Source organism: Hippoglossus stenolepis, chromosome 15, assembly GCF_022539355.2.
Source record: "Hippoglossus stenolepis isolate QCI-W04-F060 chromosome 15, HSTE1.2, whole genome shotgun sequence".
Classification (NCBI taxonomy): Eukaryota; Metazoa; Chordata; class Actinopteri; order Pleuronectiformes; family Pleuronectidae; genus Hippoglossus; species Hippoglossus stenolepis.
Window position 1 is genome coordinate 5,727,012 of NC_061497.1, and position 22,928 is coordinate 5,749,939.

At 40.4% G+C, this 22,928-nt stretch overlaps 1 protein-coding gene across 4 annotated transcripts; it reads left to right on the top strand.

The window, feature by feature from the left end:
• Positions 1–1,093: 1,093 nt before the first annotated feature.
• LOC118122176 (carbohydrate-responsive element-binding protein) lies at positions 1,094–22,153 on the top strand. 4 transcript variants are annotated; one of them, XM_035178726.2, is made up of 19 exons: positions 1,094–1,481; positions 3,660–3,766; positions 3,950–4,032; positions 4,221–4,310; positions 5,292–5,333; positions 9,895–10,069; positions 11,516–11,596; positions 13,328–13,479; positions 13,573–14,152; positions 14,243–14,298; positions 15,309–15,507; positions 15,618–15,673; positions 17,103–17,451; positions 17,979–18,085; positions 18,229–18,351; positions 18,559–18,686; positions 19,738–19,861; positions 21,447–21,576; positions 21,671–22,153. In XM_035178726.2, the coding sequence occupies exons 1-19, from the start codon at positions 1,138–1,140 to the stop codon at positions 21,832–21,834; spliced, it is 3,090 nt and encodes a 1,029-aa protein (XP_035034617.2). In that variant the 5' UTR covers positions 1,094–1,137; the 3' UTR covers positions 21,835–22,153. The 4 variants fall into 4 exon arrangements, with proteins under 4 accessions (XP_035034617.2, XP_035034621.2, XP_035034622.2 ...); XM_035178730.2 differs by lacking the exons at positions 15,309–15,507; positions 15,618–15,673; XM_035178731.2 differs by lacking the exons at positions 15,309–15,507; positions 15,618–15,673 and having other exon boundaries at positions 17,106–17,451.
• The last annotated feature ends 775 nt before the right edge of the window (positions 22,154–22,928 follow it).

The following is a 22,928-nucleotide window of genomic DNA, read 5'->3' on the forward strand; positions in this document are numbered from 1 at the left end:
GCTGAGGGTGTGTGAATGGTGTCTGATAGAGAAAACGCTGTGTTTATAAGCACTTCATAAAGGTGTGAGTGGATAAGATTGGAAAAGCGCTAAATAAATACAGTTCACTTACCATTTATCATAAAACAAGATAAAAATACATAAATACAATTCACCATATTCACATGGCGGCAGTTTTTTCCTCTCACATCACCCTCAGGGTGGGGAGCACATATGCTGTCATCAACATTTAAAGACACTAAAATCTTTGCACAGCACTGCTAAAATATATTTATTAACTCTTGGATCGTTAAGTCAATATGTATCATATTTAATGAGCTGATCATTAGTAGTAAATCATAAAAATAACTACAGCTCTGAAATGAATGTAGTAGAATAACTATACTGCCAGTACAATATTACTGTGTGGCAGAGCAGACGTATGAAGTGCAGGGTGATAACAAAAGACAAGTTGAAGGAATCGGAGGAACTCAAGAATGCGGGAAGTTAAAAAAGCCTTTAATATGTTATGGCTATTGAATCATGTCAACAGTGAAAAGATTCCAATGACTTTAAGTCATTCAGGCCTTGATCAGGGAAAGATAGCAATTTACCAACTTCTTGAACTTGAACTTGAACTTATCATCTCCTTTTTACAGGATGGTAACACTCTCATTCTAAGTGGTGTTTCCCCCCCTGCAATCATAGAGAGAGAGAGAGATGGAACTTTATTGATCCTTAAGGGAATTTAGAATAAGTAGGAACAGTCTAAAATTACTGTAAAATATGAAAATGCTATTAGAATATTTCATTGTAAATGATGGGTCCAATCTGAAATGACCCTGTAGTAGAGTCTGAATGTATCATTATTATATTTTGAAATGACCGCATCAGTATTGGTCTATTAATGATTAGCATCCTCAGGAAGTTGACATAACGCTCCGCTGTTGTAACAGTAGTGCTCAGAGGTGTGCAGCTGCTGAGGTGGACAGATGTGTCTCAGCTGACAGATGTGAGCGGGGACACTGGAACATCATGAGAAATCAGGGGGGGGCGGGGGGAGCAGGAGGAGGAGGAGGAGGAGGAGGGGGGGGGGAGTCATCTGAGGAGAAAGTTCACAGACTGCAGGAGAAGTGCACGCTGAAAGAACGACGCACCATGGCGGGTAAAGGGCAGAGCCAGCTCCGGCACCCATGGGAGTTGGACTTGGAGCCGGAGGGGGCCCCGGCGGCTCAGGCGGCCGAAGCGGGGCCGTCCACCTGCTCCCCCAGCCGCTCCTCCAACCGCGTCCAGGTCATCCACAGCGGACACTTCATGGTGTCGTCGCCGCACAGCGACTCCGAGCGGCGCAGGAGGGAAAGCGGGGAGTCGCTGAGGTACGACTTCGACACGGTGAACAGGACGTGGTGTCAGACCTACCGCTACGGGCCCCTGAGCTCCGGCAGCCTGAGCATCGACCCCACTCTGACCCGCCTGTTTGAGTGCATGTCCCTGGCCTACAGGTGGGTCCCTGCTGTCTTCTCTGGAACCACGTGAAAGCGTGCGTTGAGCTCAGTTTAGCCGCTTCTTCATCTGGAACTGCAGCCATTACTTTTAGTTCTTTAGTGAACGTGTTCAGGTCTCCTCGTTTCACCGCGGTCATGTGGGCCTTCGTCTGCGCTTCTGGTCCAGGTGTTACGGTACAGGTGCTGGAAAAAAGACCAAAAACAAGGTTTAATGTCACTTATTGTGAACGTTTGATAAAAAAGTTAAATCGATTTTACTTGCAACACATTAACAAGTATAATGAAATGGAATATTGTAAATATATTTAAGAAAAATGTCATAATGGCATTTTCACCTCACTCTTGTTTATGGTGATGGCAAGTTATGAATTCCTTAATGAAAATTGATGGTATTTTCCCTAAAGTTTTCTTAACATTTCTACAGTACAATTACTTACATACTGACATACAGACAGCTGGTCACCATGAACAAGAGTGTGGTGGAGGTTCTTTGTCACCTTTTAAGGACTTTTTTAAAAGGATGTTTTAATGATATTTAATTTGAGCAATTTATGAATACCATAATGTAAATTGAGTTGATTTCCCTTTAATTTTCTAAAAAATGTCTGCAGTAAAATCTTCTGAAACTTGGCATACAGATAGTGTTGGTCATCCTGAACAGGAGAAAGGGGACAATTATTTGTCAAAACATAAGATTTCTTAAAAATAATATTTAAAAATAGCAAATTTATGAGTCCCATTATAGAAAACTGAGCTGACTTTCCCTTTAATTTTCTCTAAAATTCTGCAGTAAAGTCTTCTGAAACTTGACTTACTGACAGTAGTGGTCACCATGAACAAGAGTGAGATGACAGTTAGACCCTTTGTTTGTTTTCTGCGCTCCAAGCACCTTCATCGCAACACCTTGTTTAGAGGGCATTCATTTTCAAGCTGCGGCTGGCGTGACCAGGTTTTCACAAACGACGGACCACATGACCGCTGTTTCTTGTTTGCAGCAACTTATTTTGAAAAATAACCCAGCAGGGTATTATTGATAAGAATATGATCTTTCCCTGTGTTGTGATCTCCTCTCTAGATGTGTTTTCAAGAGCCACAGACACAGAGAGCTCCTCCTCAAACTGTACCAGGATTTATTTCTCTGCACATGCATTTTAAAACTGTGAAGTAAAATGTTAAGTTTCAGACCATTGAGTGGATGTGTTGGAAAAGAGAGGTTTTTGCAGCCTGTTGTGCAACAGCTTGGAAAATCTTCAGTGAAAACTGGACTTTGATACTAGTTGGCAGCCCCGGGCAGACTACAGTGTCACTGAGGGAAAGCAGAGAAGATCCTATGATGCCTTACATTTATTTTAGTTAGCCTTTTGCTTTGACTTAACATTGTGCTTATTTCACATTATTACATATAAACAATGTAATTGGAAAGATGAAAAATGCCAGGTTGTATTTTGACTTTTAAAAATGGTGTATGACATAAGAATACACCAGGTTTGAATCTCTTGTTTTGTGACCACATATCTGGAGCACACATGCACACTTGCAAAGAAGGCTCCTGCTCTTACTCTTTAAAAGCGTCTTTCAGTTACAGATACAAATGACTGACCCAGAGCAGATATTTTTCTTACAAGCCACTTTGTGTCAGTAGTTTCATGACAGTTGCACAATAATGCCTGAAGAAAGATGGTTTCCAGTAAAATCAGACCACATTCCCCTTAAGGACTGTTACATTAAGGACCTATAATGTGGAACAGGTCTAGTGCAGTTATTTGTCATCAACTGGACTGGTGTTAATGAGTTCTCATCCTGACAGCGACGTTTCTCCATTAAAAGCATGTTGAAAATGACTCCCTCTGGCTTCCTAGCAACTTCCCAAGCACCTCACATTATGGGGCCTCCTCTCAGCACTCAGCGGGATGAGGGACACTGGAAAAAAGTGCAAGACGTCTGCAGTGCACTGGTGAACAAGCTGATGGAACACGATTAGTCAAGATCAGGACAGGTTTCTAACAGATGTGGCCACTGAGTTTTTTCCACTGTGTCATTTTTCCTCCAAAGAGTATTTTGTCACTTGTCTGTGCCAATAATCATGGAGAGAAAATAATACTTTCCACAAACAAATCATCAACATCCTCATTTTTAGGATTATATTCTTCAAAGTCTTCTTTCCCTCTGTTGCAGTGGTAAGATCGTCTCGCCGAAGTGGAAGTCTTTTAAGGGTCTGCGGCTGCTGTGGAGGGATAAAATTCGTATTAACAATGCCATCTGGAGAGGCTGGTACATTCAGTGTGAGGCCGCCACTCTTCACCTTCCTCATGATGGACAATGACGTTACACAAAAAGCAACAGAAATTGGAATAATTTAAAAACCCACACAAACTAAGGAATCCCCTTTTTTAATAGTAAATCTAAATTATTTTTCCCTGTGCAGCAGCTACAATCCTGTTGATTTTGTTGCTATGTATCTTTAGACGGGGAGAGGAAGAAGAGCTCAGTGTGTGGCTTCGTCACCCCCCTGGAGGGCACTGAGGGCGATGCCCATCGAAAGCCTCAAGTGAGTCCACTGTGTTTAAGGAATTCTTTAATCCGTCTTGTTTGATGAAGTATAAGCTGGGTTCTTTTTTTTAATTAAATTATGAATGCAAATTATTTCAAATGTATGTTGCTGAGGTTAAATGTTTATATTTTAAGCTAATGACCCTGGACACGTGTGATTTTTGTATTTCTGCTTCACATCAACAGACGATTGTGTTGGAGGGCAGCTACTGGAAGAGAAGGATTGAGGTTGTGATCAGGGAGTATCATAAGTGGAGGATTTACTATAAGAAGAGGGTGAGAAACTCGTTTTATTAAAAAACACAACTGTTTTATTTTGAGCTGTATGCTCGCAGCTCAGTGGATTGGATTGACATTTTAACATTTTGTACTTATATAGACATAGAGGATGAAGTCCTCTGACTGTAGGGATGGATTTTTCCTGTAAAATATCAAAAGTTTCACTTACCCTAACAAGTATTTCCAAATTAACTAGATGGATTAGCAAAACAACCGCAAAGACAATCTTGGTTCCCAGGTAATATACACTAATGATTGGTATTTGTGGTGTAATGTCTCAACAACTCTTGTATGGTGGCCCTGAGAGCTCAACGCATTACAACTTAAGGACACACATGCAAATACACTGCACGTACACATAGAGAAAAAACCCTAACGCTGAATTAATTAAGAAACAGGCTAACCTTGTGTCTTTTTTAGATCAACATGTATTGTCTTTACTGTGGCGTTGTTGATCTGATACCTAACAGCTACCTAACATGAAGTTAGTCCGTTTCTCAATTAAGTGTATTTCGTCCGATTACTGGAATTGGCTCAAATAATGGCAACAAGTGGGTCCAGGCCATTTTCATCCCTTTTTAGCGTCCCCTGGAAACACTTATTTTGCTGTGCGCTTTCTATTTGTAGCACGTGTGTTGTCAACTTGATGATGTAGTGCGTGCGTTGTGTTTATTTGCATGTGTTTTCTGAAGTTGCATTGCGTTGAGCTCTCTGCGCCACGGTCACTTTGGATTGATTGCTGTGAAATGCCGCACATATTGGGGCGCAAACATGTTCCCAACAGGATGAACTCCAAATGACCATGACATTTCCAACACCATCATTAAGCGTATTAGAATTATTTTGTACTTTAGTTTGTGAAAATAATGACATCATCAGTCCCAGTGGCACTGTGTTGTTAGCATGTCTGCTACCACAGCTCTTTGCTTTGTGAGTTTTCTCATCAATTAAACAGTTTCTCTTGCTTTTTCTTTGCAGCTTGAGAAAAAGAAGGATGATATTCTGTCAATGCTGCAAGAGGTATGGCAACAGACCAGTCCAGCTTTATCACTATTATCATATGAAAAATCACTAATGAAGAGAAACATTGATTTTGATCCTTGAAGGCTGAAATTGGCTAATTGGCCCAGCCTCCTGTGTGTGTGTGTGTGTGTGTGTGTGTGTGTGTGTGTGTGTGTGTGTGTGTGTGTGTGTGTGTGTGTGTGTGTGTGTGTGTGTGTGTGTGTGTGTGTGTGTGTGTGTGTGTGTGTGTGTGTGTGTGTGTGTGTGTGAGAGCTGGTGACCTGCTGGCATTGTTCGATGTGTTCATGATCATCAAAGTTCTACAAACAGCTATTAGCCTCCCCTGATTAACTAGAGAGGAAAATATACAACTAAATAGAAACAGAAACATGCAAAAAACATTTGTAGGCAACTGATGCATTTTGATTTCCTGCAGCGACAATACCTCTCACAGACCCTCAGGCTTCATCTGTATTCAGGTGAAATAGCTACAGAATTTAATGTCATCAAATCTGACCTAGTTCAGCGGTGGGCCCGTGTGTGACGTCACGGAGGCGAAAAACAAACAAAAGAGCAAAGGGAAAAATAGGAGAAAAGCAAAGTGAGGGGAGGGACTGTGGGGAAGCACTTCATTCATGATCGTATACTCACAGAGCCTGAGATGGGCCCTCGGGAATCACAGCCCATGTCCCACTATTACTACTCTTTCACCTTTCACCAATACGTTCTCTGTGTCACTGGATGCTCACATTTGAACTGAGGTCCCAGTTAAGAGCACTGCAGTGGTGTGCGTGTCTGTGTGTCTGCAGATCAAATTGTTGCTGTTGAAAAGACACATGTCAGCACATATCTGACAGGTCAAAGATTCACGGAGCTGCTTTTATGTTCCGTGTTCCCAAAGTGTTATCTCGCGTTTGACTGAACAGATCATTTGCAGTGGCTGTAAAAACAACACCTGCACTATCAGTTTATTGTATTGCTTGTTTATGTCATAACTGTACTTTAGAACAGTTTGCGGCTCTCAAAGCCTCATTTGAAATTGAATTGGCTAAATAAAGTTAGTGTGTTGTTTTCATAAAATCTTTTACGTTCTGATTTACGCAGGGACAATAGCTTTATCAACCTCATCTCACATCTCAACAGCTTTTGGCGATCACATCTTTTACAGACTATTATAGACTACTACTACACTGCCGGTCCTAATATCAAAACTCAGTCAATCATTTTAAGAGGGAAACAAAGTCCTCCCAGGTTCCTGAACCAGGTTATAAATAAAGGCTGTAGCAGGAACGCTGTGCTTCAACATGGGGAGTGGACTGTACAACCAATCAGAAGTTTGTACTTTGATAGTGATTGGGTATCACTATTGATTTGTAGCCAGGCTACGCCTCTATAGATACCAATGTAGGTTGGTCGGTCGACTGGCCAGTACACCACAGTGAATCAGACTGAACTGGAATGCCACTCAATAGAGCACATTCCTCCGCCAGTCCCCTTAAAAACCATCAAGCTGCACCGAATGTCTCATAAAGATCAGTCCCCTGAATGTGCCTTTATGTTCATTCTCTAAATTGAAGGAGACAAAGCTCAGAGTGGATTTGGCCTGTGGGGTTAAGGGTCAATTGGTTGGCCTTGTTTTTAAGTTAAGTTTTGGTCATTTCCTCTCTGTTAGTCCTGTCTGTTTGTGTAGTTGTAATGGATTATGTATTTGGTAGGTGTCTCCCCCGACCCACTTTACTTTTCGGACCTTTTGCCTTCACTTTTTTGATTCAGAAACATGCTCATCTTAAACTTAGGAACATCGCTTAAAAAAGTGATTCCCTCAGAGCCTCAGTTCCACTTTATCATGACGTAATGTTCTGTGTGGTGCTGACAGGGCGCCTGGAGGAGATGGGTGGCTGCAGATCTGGTCTGCACATGTGGTAGACCCAGTTAATTTTGAAGATCTTTTCATTTGCATCATTCTTTGTGATAACAAACATATGGTAATATTTATAGGCCTCCCTCTCCTCCAGAATGATGAATTGCAAACTATTGATTCGTTTAAGAGGCTTGATGAAGTGAATGTTTTGGGTGACATCAACAGTAACTGGCTTGATTGACTCCCACTAATGTGCTGTTACCGTAAACCTCACATAGAGAATCAATGAAGCAGCCAGATCAGATCATCTGTCCTCATCTCTGTTCGACTGGAGACCTGAAGGGAGAATTCAATCTGATTTTTGTAACTGATCCCTCTGTTATATTTAGTGTCGGGAAAACTTAAATTCCACTATTCCTCTGAAAAATATTAGACTGAGACAGTAGAATGTAAATTTAAATTGTTTTATTCAATATATGATTACTATTAATCTGAGGATTTCAGTTAATTCTTTTTGTTGCTGACGGAATGTCTCTTATTCTAATTTAGTGCAGTAAGTGATAAACATGCCACTGGGAATAAGAGTATAAGAGTCAATGGTAGACACTTACCCTGTTTCAGTTCACATCTTAGCCTCTTCAAACACACAGACCAAACATCGCTCATCTGAAGATCCTTTTGATTGAGGAATGTATGTAAGACCAGAACAAAGAATGCAAAATCCAAATACTATAGAGTACGTTTTTTTGCAGGATTTTTATAACCCTAGACAATTCTGGATACAACTGAACTGTATTCTCAATAAAACGAATCAAATATTTGAAAACCGATACAAATTAACCATAAGATTATTTCATATGCGTAACTTGTGCCCATGCTTTAGTCAGCATTTCTTAACTGTCTTTGTTTCAATTCTGATTCCTCAAACTCAACATCTTCTAATGGTTTATTTTCCTTTCGAAAAATGATTTCCCATGATATACACTATGCGAGTTAAAGGAAAGTAGTTGTGCTCGTCCTGATGGTTTGGAAGTTGGCAGTTTTGGTCCTCGTTTATACAACTGACCAAAGTTGTTTCATATATGAATCACTTTGAACCTGGAAAGCTATTTCACTTGTTTTAGTTCATTCTCAGATATCTTTAATTGTCCTTCATTTTTCTTACATCTGAGGGGAAGTCTGTGGGAGAGGCTGAGCGATCAGTGTGTATATGTGTATTTGTGTTGTATGTTTGTTGTGTAACACTGTTTGTGTATGTGTTTTATATTGTTGTACTTGTGTTGAAAGCACCCTCCTGTATCCACTTTCTCATATTTTCTGGATCTTGAAGCTGAAGACATTTGCTGTCTGGAGCAGATTACTGTATAACAGCAATCCAGAGCAGAGGCTCTCAATTTTTCATGTATGTCCCTTGGAATAATTTGACATAGCCTATTGGTTTTTTTCGTTTCTAGTTAGTTATGTGAAAGAACAACACAAGATAACGAGATGTCTCAGAAAAGGTAATTAATTAATAGAAATTAACATATTAAAAATATTTTTGCCATGTCTGGAAACTTTTCATGGACCCCTGGCAGTGGGCCACGGACCCAATTTGAGAATCTGGACGGATTGAGACTAAAGCGTGTTTTAGCATCAAAATCTCATATCTGCCTACATATTTTTATGTCAATATAATATAATTTTTGAATATTTGTTGATCTCATGTCACCCATTTTTTTTTTTTTTCAACTTCTGTTTATTGGAATTTTACATGGATAATTCACAGAGTCAACATTTGAAATGCATCCTACATAACTCCCTTCCCATGTATTATTTCAAATAATCCCAATCGGAAGTGAGAAATTTGGAGTCGCTCATATGCATGAGCAGTTTGTTTTTTTCTTCACCAAGGCAACAGCAATTTGTTTTGTGAGGGGCTCCAAGTCGTCCCGGTCGCCGCACGTGAACGTGAAAGTGCCGCCAAAATTAGGTCAGGGACAAAAGCCTGCTGGTCTTATTGAAACGGTGAGACATCAAAATAATGAAATTGACAAAGGAAACATAATGAGAATCTGTGAGGTGCTAGTGTTTTTGAACAATATGTCAAAAGTGCTTTTTCATCATGCGCTGTATTTACACGCAGAGACACACAAAAACATGCATATATGCACACGGCAATCTTACCTCATTTCTGCTGGTTTTCACTTATATTCTCCCGCAAAGAAAACAAATCAAGGGGTGAATAAATAAATTACCAGCGGGGATATGTCGTGTTTTAAGACGTAATCAAAACTGTTTCCGGCTCAGTCTGGGCTTCCCTATAAATGTAGCCTCACATTTCCAAAACAGAGGGAAAAGCCTGAGCCAAGAGCTTCTTTCTCTGTGAGTTGTGTTAACTGGGTTTAAAGAGGAGAACCGGCTCTTGGACTTAATTGCTGGTTGGCTGGATGGATGTGATAATGGATATACAGATCCAATGTGTGTAATTTAGTATGTGGATTCAACTGGAGTGCTTGCTGCTTTGATATTTGTATTTTAGTAACTGGATCCATTCAGTTTGTGTTATTACATTTTAGTTTTCACTATTAGTGCTGGATGTATTCAGGTGGGGCTAAATGCCATCAATGCACTAATCTGCATTCAGGCCTTCGCAGACCTATATGTCGCAGGTCGCCCTCTAATGGATGGATCAGGCATTGACTTATGGAAGTGTTCTCCTTGGCTGATGTGCTGCAGGATCAGATGTGCCAGTCCAAGCTGGAGAAATGGAACAATCAGATGCACCAGGAGCCTGAGGCAGCTCCGGTGGAGGCCCACATGTTTGACCTGGACTGCCTTCTGTCCGACATCTCCGACACCCTGTTCACCATGACGCAAAAGCCGGGCTCCTGGGCCAGCGACCAGCACGACAGTAAGTAGGCACACACTGTGACTCTGCCCCCAGTCTCACTTATAGTGTCAAGGATAGATCAGCTCCACATATACTGTATGTATGTGATATATAATGTAATATAATGAGGTGAGAATATCCAATTTTTGGTCATACTTAATGTTTTAAAGCTCCTAAAAAGTATTCTTTTCAAAAAATATACTGCAGACATCAATTCAGGATTTAGTATTTTTGAATTACAATTCTGTGATTGATTCTTATGCTGCCAGCGGAGTTTTTCCCAATCAAATCTGATTAAATCACTATCATACAGCCCTGAAACATCTTAGTGATAAATGTGGTTGCTGCGTATTTAAAGGAGTTTTTTTTACATGTTTCTATATATATTCATTTTTTTATTTATATATATATAAATATGTTTTCTTTCCACACGCATATACATAACTGTTCATTCAATGTAAGATCAAAGCCAGGACAGTTTAGTGGAGTCTAGCATTAGGACACAGGGGAATCGCTTTGCTGTGTCCAATAGTAAACAATGTCATTTTATCATCATCAATTTCAACTAAAGCACATAATAATACCGTACTGCTTGAAGCCACTGTGCCCAGCTGAGCAAATAGGCAACAAATTACAGCCCATAAGCAACACAGCAACCTTTTATTTTTACTCTTTTTGAATGGATTAAATAAATGAGATTATGTGGCCTTAGTTTGAGCATTCACTTCACTTATCCCAACATGAAGTACAGTGAAGGGAAACACCATGACTGAGGTGCTGATGTGTAAATGTATCTGTGTATCATATTTACTTATCTTCATGTCAGGGAGACTGTTCACCAGCTGATGACCAGTGGAAGGTGGTGATGCAGCAGGAAAATAACCCTGAACACTGACGTAGAACAGAAAATTCATCCCGTTGAAGTGGCCCAGTCAGGGCCCAGACCATAGCCCAATAGAGATGCTACGGCATGACCTCAAGAGTTTACCCTAGTCCCCTCAAGAATATGTCTGAGCTGAAGCATGTCTGTGGGAGTAAATTCACATTGTTCAGGTCTGATCGGCAGCTACAGAAAACATTCCACCGGTTAATAAATCCAAGAGTTCACCTAATATTTCACCAGCCCGGTGAAAGTTTAATGGAGGCTACGTCACAACGACCAGTTAATGTAGGAAAACTGGTTATTCTAAATCAATCAATCAATCAAATTTCATTCTTATAGGCTATATTCCCAAATCACAATTTGCCTCATAGGGTTTAACAAGGTGCGACATCCTCTGCCCTTAACCCCCGACTAGAGTGAGGAAGGCTTCACAGACTTTTTCTTGTCACTGTGGATTCTAAGAACAGATTTTAGAGATCGATCATGATCTTTTCGTCTTCCTCTCTGCAAGAAAGCAAATTAGTGACACATTGACAGATGTACTCAAACAAAAATGTTTCTATCTCGTTGTCCTTCCTCTTCAGACTACACCAGCAATGCTGATATTATCCAGCCAGGGCTGAGTCCACTGCAGCCCGACCTGGATGAATTCATGGATATACCAGGTAGTCTCTGTCTGTCTGTCTGTCTGTCTGTCTGTCTGTCTGTCTGTCTGTCTGTCTCTGTCTGTCTTCCAGTGGTATCTCATCCATCGAGCTGCTCATCTTTGTCCTGCGTAGTTAATCATTTAATCACAGTTTGATATACGTGCACCTCAGTCAGTGCTGAGAATTTCTTTTTCTTTAAAAGAGAATAGAAAATGATGCACACTGCAACAAAAATGATGATGCTAACCTCTGTTTTAAGAGCTCGTCTTTAATTGTGTGAAGGTTTCGATTCTGCTTTATTTGTCCCTTTACAGTATTTGTGTGAACGAAAACGCTGTACTCCATAGATCAGGGTGCGGGTCACAGTGAAAATCACACACATTCAAAAGTTATTAAAGCATAAAAAGAAGAAGAGCTCAGCAGGCGGTCAGTTGACTTTTAAAGTGTATTTTCTGCATGTCTGTCATCCTTTCGTGTAAGAGGGATCCACTACCACCCAAATGAATAAGTGCAGGGTTATGTAAAGGTCTTGGTAAAGTAAACACATAATAAAATCTGTTTTATTTTAATGCAAGATAATTAATTCTCTACTGGCTGACTCCTGAATCCTTTTATAAGTTAATACTTGTTAATATGTCCTCCAGAGTGTGAGAGGCAGGAAATGTTTTTTTACGTAGCCTCGGGCCGCTCAACTCTGGAGACCTAACAGCGCGCCTGCAGCAAGACAAAGTCAGCAGAGGAGCTTTATACAGGACAGAGGAGGCAGGCTGGGGTTTAGGTCCTTGCTCAGAGGCACGTTGGCTGTGTTGTGTTACTGTCAGTGAAGCAATCCAACAGCCCTCTGGCTACTCGTCAATTTTTGTGAGACACACATAGATCCTGCCACCCACTGTTGTAATACAGTGTGTGTGTGTGTGTGTGTGTGCGTGCGTGTGTGTCACTGCCAAAAATGTTGGAAATCGAAAGTGAAAAAAAAGTCCTGTATCCGCCTCTGAGCCAGATCCACACCGACATTCAAGGAGTCCTCCCTTGGGTCATGCCCCTCCAAAACACTACATGGAAAGTGGTTGAGTGGTTTTTGCGTAATCCTGCTGACAAATTCACAAACAGACAAACAAAATGAAAACATAACCTCCTCGGTGGAGTTGACAGCATTTGGTTGATTTTAGAGCTGATTTACACATCCAATGTTTGTAGTGAGAGTGTACGACTGAGAAACTGTCTCCTGTCTAGCTCCACAGACAGGAGCAGCTTATTTGGCCCTCAGAACATTCAAGTTTTATTTTCTAATTGCACTTAGGATTCACATCTTGTCAAGAAATAAACATTCAGCTTGTCAAAGATAAATAGAAGAGAAAAATATAATCTAGACTCGTGGTTTAGAAAAAATACACAGCTTTTTTCCCGCTTTTCTTATCAACTGATAATAAATTAAAGGAAAAATATTTTAGTTTGTGACAATTTACCATTTTTTATGAGTTTGGGATAATTACCACTATACCATAGACTGCATATAAAGATGGATGGACAGATACTGCTGGAGAATAGATTATATATGATTTAACCAACCCATAGTAAAATTACCTTCTTCTAAATGTACTAAATTAACATTTAATGATTGATGGAATAATTTATTGCGTTGGCTCAAATTCACCAAGACTCTTCTTTTTCTATATTTTTATCATTTGTCTCCTCGCATCAGGGTTAGTGTTCAGAATTTGTGATTAACAGTGTGTGTGTTTGCCTCAGATATCTTTATGAACTGCACGGACCAGCCCATGGAGCAGACTGGTTTTGCTGACTGCGGTTATTTCCAGAGCTCATCCAGCACAGCGTTCGCTCCGGTTCCCTCCCCTGTAGTAACAGCTCCTCAGCTGCTTATGGACAGCCAGCTCGCCCAGGTTCGGTTGCTGTGAACAACTTCACCTGCTCTTGAGACATCTTGCTGTGCGCGTATTTCACACACAGTAAAGACTGAATCTTGTCTCTTCCAGCCCAATCTGTCTTCTGACAGTTTGCCTCAGCTGTCCTCATCCAATACTCAGCCAGAACAGACAAGGCCAGGCCAGGACTGCAGCGAATACCACACGTCCAGCATGGGATCACAAGCCATGTCATATGGACACCAGTTGTACCCCGATGCACCTGCTACTATAGCCTTCAACACCAGCATCCAGCAGCCGGCCACTGCAAGTATTCCTTTTTTGCACCAACCATCCCACTACCCGACGACCAGTGTGACCTCCAGTGTCATCACCCACACCGCCTCTACCATGGGGGCCCAGGGCTTTGTGCAGCAGGGTCACGGCTTCACATACGCCCAGACTCCCTGCCACTCTCTCGGTTACCCTGCCAACATGTCTGACCCGATCCAGGTGACGCTGCCCTCTGTCGTCCCAGCCCACTGCTTCTCAGTCCCAAAGCAGGTGGCCGTCCCTGGGGTCAGGGGAAAGCACAAGAAAAAGACGGGGGGAGCGAGGACAGATAGTCCCTCTGTCGCTCCGTCTGGCTCCCAGTTCATTGCCCCCAAACCCCCTAGCTGCCTGGCTGAACTGCTCTGCGGCACCCAGGAACGTAAGTCAGCTCTCTCCACCATTCTTTCATTAACATCAGTTATTAGTAAGAAACAATAGTCGAAAAAAAGTATTGGTATTGGGTTTTCAGGGCAACCATTGCTGGTGACAGCCAAAGGTCAGAGGTCATCATCGCCCAGCTCCACGGTAAGACTGTCACATTGTGTTGATACAGTAAGTAGCTGGGTATAGCATGTCCGCGTCAAATAATTGAACAACCCGAGGGATTAGTTGGACATATTGGTAAATGCTGTATAATAATAATAATAAAAATACAAAAAAGAAGAAGAAGAAGAAGAAGAAGAAGAAGAAGAAGAAGAAGAAGAAGAAGAAGAAGAAGAAGAAGAAGAAGAAGAAGAAAAAGAACAAGAAAAAGAACAAGAACAAGAAGAGTATATATTATTATACCACTCTCGTATCTAAGTAATAAGTGCACTGCAGTATTTTATAATTACTCTGTATTATTAACTCTAATGTTCGGCTTAGGATCTGTGGGTCATCTTTAACAATTTGACTTAATTTTAACTTCAGCTTTTTCACTTTCTGACTTTTCCAAATTTTATGAGAATTCCTCAAAAACATTGATGTTGACATGATAATGAAGTTTAAGGAAACAGACAATGACACATTTTATCTGTCTGCGTTCTTAGACACCACAGCTGTAAAATATAGTTTAATTGAGTTTTTTTTTATCAGAGGTAAAAAAGGATTTAGACATTTCTGGAGGCCTACATGTTAGGTTTGACTAAAAAGAGGAAAAAACTTATATAGGGTTAATTATTTAGAAATTGTCAATATTTTACCCATAAAGCAGCGAGGTCCTAATGGAAAGGATATCAAAACAAAAAAACAGGTTTATTAGGATACACTATGCTCTGATTTGGCTTCAATTTAAATCATACATAAAAAAACAAAACACAGGGAATTCACAGACAGATCAATGATACCTAATACAAGGAATAGCAAATTCTGTGTTTTAAAAGTTGGTCTCACGGCCTCTAGACTTATATTAGAAAACTTGAAAAATCCTAGATGTCAATGGCAAAAGAACGGAGTAATACAATGATTAAGATTTTGTCATATGAACACATGTTGGGTAGAATCAGTATCCCTGCCACTCTCTCGGTTACCCTGCCAACATGTCTGACCCGATCCAGGTGACGCTGCCCTCTGTCGCCCCAGACCACTGCTTCTCGGTCCCAAAGCAGGTGGCCGTCCCTGGGGTCAGGGGAAAGCACAAGAAAAAGACGGGGAGAGCGAGGACAGTTAGTCCCTCTGCTGCTCCGTCTGGCCCCCAGTTCATTGCCCCCAAACCCCCTAGCTGCCTGGCTGAACTGCTCTGCGGCACCCAGGAACGTAAGTCAGCTCTCTCCACCATTCTTTCATTAACATCAGTTATTAGTAAGAAACAATAGTGGAAAAAACAATTTTGTGAGGAAAAAAAAGTATTGGTATTGGGTTTTCAGGGCAACCATTGGTGGTGACAGCCAAAGGTCAGAGGTCATCATCGCCCAGCTCCACGGTAAGACTGTCACATTGTGTTGATACAGTAAGTAGCTGGGTATAGCATGTCGAATAATTGAACAACCCGAGGGATTAGTTGGACATATTGGTAAATGCTGTATAATAATAATAATAATAATAAAAAGAAGAAGAAGAAGAAGAAGAAGAAGAAGAAGAAGAAGAAGAAGAAGAAGAAGAAGAAGATAAAACGAAAACAAGAACAAGAACAAGAACAAGAAGAAGAAGACTATATATTATTATACCACTCTCATATCTAAGTAATAAGTTTGAAGCTACACTGCAGTATTTTATAATTACTCTGTATTATTAACTCTAATGTTTGGCTTAGGATCTGTGTGTCATCTTTAACAATTTGACTTAATTTTAACTTCAGCTTTTTCACTTTCTGACTTTTCCAAATTTTATGAGAATTGCTCAAAAACATTGATGTTGACATGATAATGAAGTTTAAGGAAACAGACAATGACACATTTTATCTGTCTGGGTTCTTAGACACCACAGCTGTAAAATATAGTTTAATTGAGTTTTTTTTTTATCAGAGGTAAAAAAGGAATTTAGACATTTCTGGAGGCCTACATGTTAGGTTTGACTAAAAAGAGGAAAAAACTTATATAGGGTTAATTATTTAGAAATTGTCAATATTTTACCCATAAAGCAGCGAGGTCCTAATGGAAAGGATATCAAAACAAAAAAACAGGTTTATTAGGATACACTATGCTCTGATTTGGCTTCAATTTAAATCATACATAAAAAAACAAAACACAGGGAATTCACAGACAGATCAATGATACCTAATACAAGGAATAGCAAATTCTGTGTTTTAAAAGTTGGTCTCATCACGGCCTCTAGACTTATATTAGAAAACTTGAAAAATCCTAGATGTCAATGGCAAAAGAATGGAGTAATACAATGATTAAGATTTCGTCATATGAACACATGTTGGGTAGAATCAGTAATGGGGTGCAAAAGAGACATGGGAACACTTCTGGCTTTATGTCAAGCTGAGCCCAAAATAAAATGTATATTTGATAATAATGGCTATACATCCCCTAGTGTCCATAGATTTATTGTATTTTATTTTATGTTATTGGCGGGTCATCCTCTATTGTGTAAATGATCTGTAGTGTATCTGCAATGTGGGGACTGACAAAACTGCAATATTTATTTATAATAAAAAAAAAACATGTAGATTAAATTAAATAAAACATTCAGGAGAAAAGACAGTGTCCAACATAAATGGAGATGTGCATCAATGTAAAGATGAACCGTATCTGAAGAGTTCTTTTAAACATTACCATGAAACTTATTGATTTTCCAAGTTAAAGAAACTTAAAATGTATAAACTAAAACCCTAAATGCTTGATTGACTTCCACTAAGGGGCGTTTGTGTAGGAAATCATTCTAAGTAGAGGTTGTGTGTTGTTCAGCAGTCGAGCAGCAGCGCACATGTTGGTGGAGCTGCTGCGCAGCTGCCGCATGGAGCCGGCTGGCCTGCGGGGATGTACGTGTTGACGCCTATGCACGGGGAGAGCGCCACCATGGGTCACAGCAGTCCTCAACCCAGCACCTCCAGGGGCCTGGGGGTGTCTACCCTGCTCGCCCACGGCTCCGCCACCATGGGTCACAGCAGTCCTCAACCCAGCACCTCCAGGGGCCTGGGGGTGTCTACCCTGCTCACCCACGGCTCTGCACATACCGGCCCCAACGTCCTCATTCCCAAGAATGAGAAACTGTCTCCTGTCCAGCTCTACAGCACAGACAGGAGCAGCCTATCTGGTGAGGCCCTCAGAGCTCTGAAACATTCAACTTTTATTTTCGAAATGCACTTAGGATTCACATCTTGTCAAGAAATAAAAATTCAGCTCGTCAAAGATAAATAGAAGATAAAAATTGTTCTGACTAGTGGTCACTACCGTATAGACTCTGAAGGCGGGATATCCGAGATATTTCATCTTAATTTCAGGATAGTGGAAGGAAAGTGGAGACGCGACGTCCATCTTTATATACAGATAATGGTTACAATGCTAACTTTTTTCAACACATTTATATATGTTCCTCTATGTTCTCACCAATTGTGAGGGGATAAGTAGCAAAAAAGTCATGTTGAATAAAGATTACTGTAGAAGTCAGAGCATCCACAATCATAGTATAGACCGAAAGGATGATGATATGTAATATAAATCCGATTATTGTCCTTTTGAGATTTTAAGGTACATAGCAGTACAAAGCAGAGATTTTGGTATAAAGATGTAAATGTAGAAGTCATCCACGTACAAAATATTTTAATAAAATGTTTGTTTTAGTTAATTTTTCAGAACATCCTGGGAGAACATCAACACCAAACCCTTTAGAGATAGTCTCCAACCCAGAGTCCCCGCAGTCGGTCCATGGAAAGAAAGAGTCAAGTAAGGTAATACAGACTATCTCATTCAGTCTGCTCTTTAACTGAACGTGAAGGCATTGAACTGTTTTCCATGTTGAATGTTAAATATGTGAGAAGTGAAAAGCAAAGAGAAACTCTCAGTGCACATTTCTAAGATTTGTTGTCTGCAGCAAACCGAGACCAGGAGGGTAACTCACATCTCAGCCGAGCAGAAGAGGCGTTTCAACATCAAAACGGGATTTGACACTTTACATAACCTTGTGACAACACTCAGCTCTCAGCCAAGCATAAAGGTACTGTAAAAAGATTTGCCTCTGCATAGATAATGTGTGGATGTGCTGAGAGGTGGAGGCCAGACGGCATTAAGCTGGAAAACTTGAATGAATGCAGATGATCACAAACCTTATTATTAGGAATGTAACCACAGGACTATTTAGTATTTGTGACTAACTGTGGTGCTCAGTATGGCTGACGTGGTGATCCTCTGTGTGCCGTCACAGATCAGTAATGCCACCACACTGCAGAAGACGGGCGAGTACATCACTAAGATGCAGCAGGAGAGAACTCAGCTGCAGGAGGAGGCTCAGAAACTCCGAGAGGAAGTCCAGCTCCTCAACTCTGCCATCAAGTGAGACCTTTAGCTCGGCCTGACTTCTACTTTCTTTCTCACTGTGTGTGTGTGTGTGTGTGTGTGTGTGTGTGTGTGTGTGTGTGTGTGTGTGTGTGTGTGTGTGTGGCGTGATATGAGTGTAAGTATTTCCATGAGGATTGTTGGATATTCTGCAGTTATGATGAACACTTTACACTCTCTAAAAAGAAATATTTCGTTGAAGTTATGTTTAAAAGAACAGGTTTTAGGGCCATATGAGTAAAAATAAGTCTGAGATTTCGAGAATAATCAGTAATATCAGGAGAATAAAGTAATAATATTATGAAAATAAAGTCTCAATTGAGAAAAAAGTTGTAATATTGCAAGAATAAAGTAAAAAACTATTTGTGGAAGTAAGCTGCAGGGAGTACTCGCACAAAACTCATTGTGACCATTACCAAACATTTCCTCCTCCACAAAAGAGGCAATTTCCTCCTGGTTCTTTTTGCAGAATAGACTCAGTTATTTTCAAAGACCTGATACTTATGATAATGTGATGCTGATTTGACAAAAGCTATTGGTTATATGTGAAACTTACACCAAAGTACAACTTAACAGGATGCTCCACATTCCTCTGTTTAACACAGACAACAGGCTGATCTTCTGATATTCTCCATCTAATGTGACACATAGTTTGAAGTTACGACTTTATTCTCCTAATATTACAGTTTTTAATTTAAAAATCTCAGATTTATTTTTCTCCACAAGTGGCCCTGTTACTCTGTCGTATAGAAGCATTGTTTTATATTCATGTGATATAAATTGATGATCAGCTGATGCCATTTAACCTGCTGAAGAAAGTGATAGTGAAATTCAGTAGTCCTTTATTTGATCTGTAAATGGTAAATCAATCATAGTATGCACAAAGTCTTATAGTTGAGAGTAACCTTGTTTTTTTAATGGCAGTTTGTAAAGACAGAACTCAGTGGAGTATGGGGGTGTTACAGACAAGTTGGTTTCATGCATGCTGAACAGTGTCTGTCTGTTGTGGTGTGGGGGCTGTTGACTCACTGTGTGCGTGTCCGTACAGTGCGTGTCAGATGCAGCTACCGGCCACCGGCGTGCCCATCACGCGGCAGCGCTTCGACCACATGAGGCAGAAGTTCAGAGAGTACGTCCGGGTGCAGACTCTGCAAAACTGGAAGTTCTGGATCGTATCCCTGTGAATGTAAATCTGCAAGTTAATTAAAACAGACATGACTTTAAAAACTCACCTAATCTGCATAAAACAAATTCCGCATTATAATTAAGCGCTGTGTACTAAATGTGCCCTTCTGTTCCTGCGTGAGCGTCTTATGGTTCAGTACTGTATTTGGCTACAGCATCATTTGGCTTCTGCAGACTTTTGGAGGAATTTCAAATTACGTCTTGTTCCCTAAAACCTTTATCCCAGAATCCAAATGAGCTTATTACACTGAGTATTTCGCCAATCTGGACAGATACTGAGAAAGATAGTGTTTATAAATTAAAGTCTGGCAGGGGAAATATCCTCTGAAATGGACCCTTTGGTCCAGTACATACTGAATGGTAAATATCCAATCTTGGGTTTTTATTATTTCAGTGAAGTTTTAATTCAGACAAAGCACATGATTGTTCCAGGCCTTGTCAGGGAGATAAATCAAAAGTGTGTGTTGCATACATTTTTTTAAATGTAAATGTAATACATAACCTTAATGATCACCTAATCCATTACCGCTGCTCTTATCTTGGAGGCAAGATTAGAAGATTAGATAATGATTTTATCATGTTTGTGTGTTGCACAAAAAAACACCTCGAGGGGTTTCTTCCCCATGAATATTGAGATATTTCCTGATGGTTCCTTTGGAGATTGTGCTTTTATCTTGATCTGCTTTCAAAGTGTCCTTATTTAAATACAAAGGTTTTCCAAGAGGATGCTTTCTCTCAGATTCAAGATAAGCAACATTTACCAGCTTCTTATTTTAAATCACATGAAAAGACCAAAACCAACAATATATTGATATCAATACAAAACTAGAATATCAATCAGAAGAGCATATACCCCTGCCAAGGCCCAACAGTTCCCTTCAATACAATTAGGCCACATTAAAGTATACAACCAAATAGAAATCAGTTCCATAAATAAGCCAGATTTTTTCATCAGTATCCTCTAATCATTCCCGAGGGATTTGTTATATTATTAGATAACAAAAACACCCTGTAGTGCAATGTCAAAGAAAGTGAAAATTGTTTTGGGATCAGCACAAATATTGAACGGGTTCTTCTCTGACCCATACTGCATCCTTCCACCAAGTGCCGTGGTAATCGAGCTGGTAGTTTTTGTGTAATACTGAATAACTAATAGACAAACAATGTTGAGGTAAAAATCAAGTGAGCCACATCATTGCACTGAACATGTTCCTTTATTACCATGAATGTGGTCACTGTAGTTTATTTTGAATTGAATCCACATTCACAAATCTGCTGCTGCACGTACTGCACCAAATGTGTATCAATTCGCAGCGGAAAATATTGCCCAACTAATTCTCCATTTCCTCATATTGAAAAGTACTAAGCTTTTTTTTTTTATAAAACTATATTTTTACGAGATTTATGTCTGCAGTAAGAACCAATGAAAATTGAGGACCAAGTCCAAAAATATTGAGATTCTTGGCTTTGTTCTTTTTTGGAGGAAATAAGCTTTATATTTAGATTTAAACACTATTAAACACTTTTCTTGAATTCACATTTTCGATGAGCCTTTTCTCAACTCAGCATCAGTTTGGTTTCATCATCGAGCCGCTGTTCGAGTCCTATAATTCAATGGTGTCCACTGCCAGCGTGGAGGACCTCTGTAGAACCACTATGTCCTGGCTGGACCAGCACTGCTCCCTGCTTGCCCTCAGACCCAGTAAGTCCAGTGCTGATGTAAAACCAATACTGCCATCGCTCCATGTGTTGTCCTTTCTCATTGTCTGAAAGTTGTCTTTGTCATGTCTCATTAGTGGTTCTGACTTCACTCCGCCACCTGAGCACCAGCACTGCCATCCTGACAGACCCCAGGGTCCTCCCAGAGCAGGCCACCCTCGCTGTCACCCAGGGTGACCCCCCTGCCCCCCCGGATGACTCCTTACAGCCACCCACTTGGGACAATGTACACCACATGTGACCCTTAAGAAAACACAGTGCACAGGAGACCGGGAGCCAGAGCAGGGCCTGGAATGTTCAAAACAATCGACCCACCTCTTCAGCCCTGAGACTGTTCATAATCATATTCCAATAAAACCCACCAGCTGCACAAAGAATGTATATGTGGTATAGGCTTAAAAACTTGTTATATGTTTAAAACTATTTCTCAATGCTTCAATGTAGTTTTCATTGGCAAAGCAGAAGTTCATAAGAAGTTCAGATGTTCAGTGGAAAGAGACGTCAGTTACTGTGACTGTTGAATGGCTTCAATTTTTGTTAAATAAAGTTTGTTTACATCAGTTGACAGCTGCATTTATTATCTATTATTGTGACATCTCTGGTTTATCGTTGCCGTGTGTTACTGCCTTCAGTTTCTGACCTTACCTCTATGTAATGTGTCTGACTACAACTCCCATTTATCCTGGAACCATACACCAGGGCAAGTATCAAGAAAATCAATAGAGCTTTTTAGAATATTAGGTTCAGTAGCTTTTAGAGAGGTTAGCACTGTCACTTAACAGTAAGTAGGTTCTTGGTTTGAATCCCGGTTCGACCAGGGTCTTTCTGTGTGGATTTGCTCCCTGTCTGCGTGGATTCTCTCCAGGTACTCCAGCTTCCTTCCACAGTCTAAACACATTCAGATTGGGGTATAGGTTAATTGGAGACCCTAAATTGACCATAGGCACGAGTGTGAATGGTGGTTTCTCTTTTTATATGTCGGCTATGATGACCTGGCCACCTGTCCAGAGTGTACCCGCCTCTTGCTGAAATTGGACTGGGATTTGGTGACGCTCCCCGTGGCTGCATGGCATAAATAATGGATGGATGGCTCTTAAAGTGGAGTCTGCAGACCTCCAGGACTCATTACATGTGACTCATGGTTCAGAGTCAAACAAAAACTAGCAAAATTATACTCCCATAAACTTTTTATGTTATAATAAGGACAGGTGCTCTGATTTGAGATTTTTGTGTCAGTTTTGTACAAAACCATAACATAAGATATATTATAGGGTCCCTTAGAACCAAGGCAAAAGTTAAACTATGACCCTGACTTGTGTGAAATTCAGTATCCCA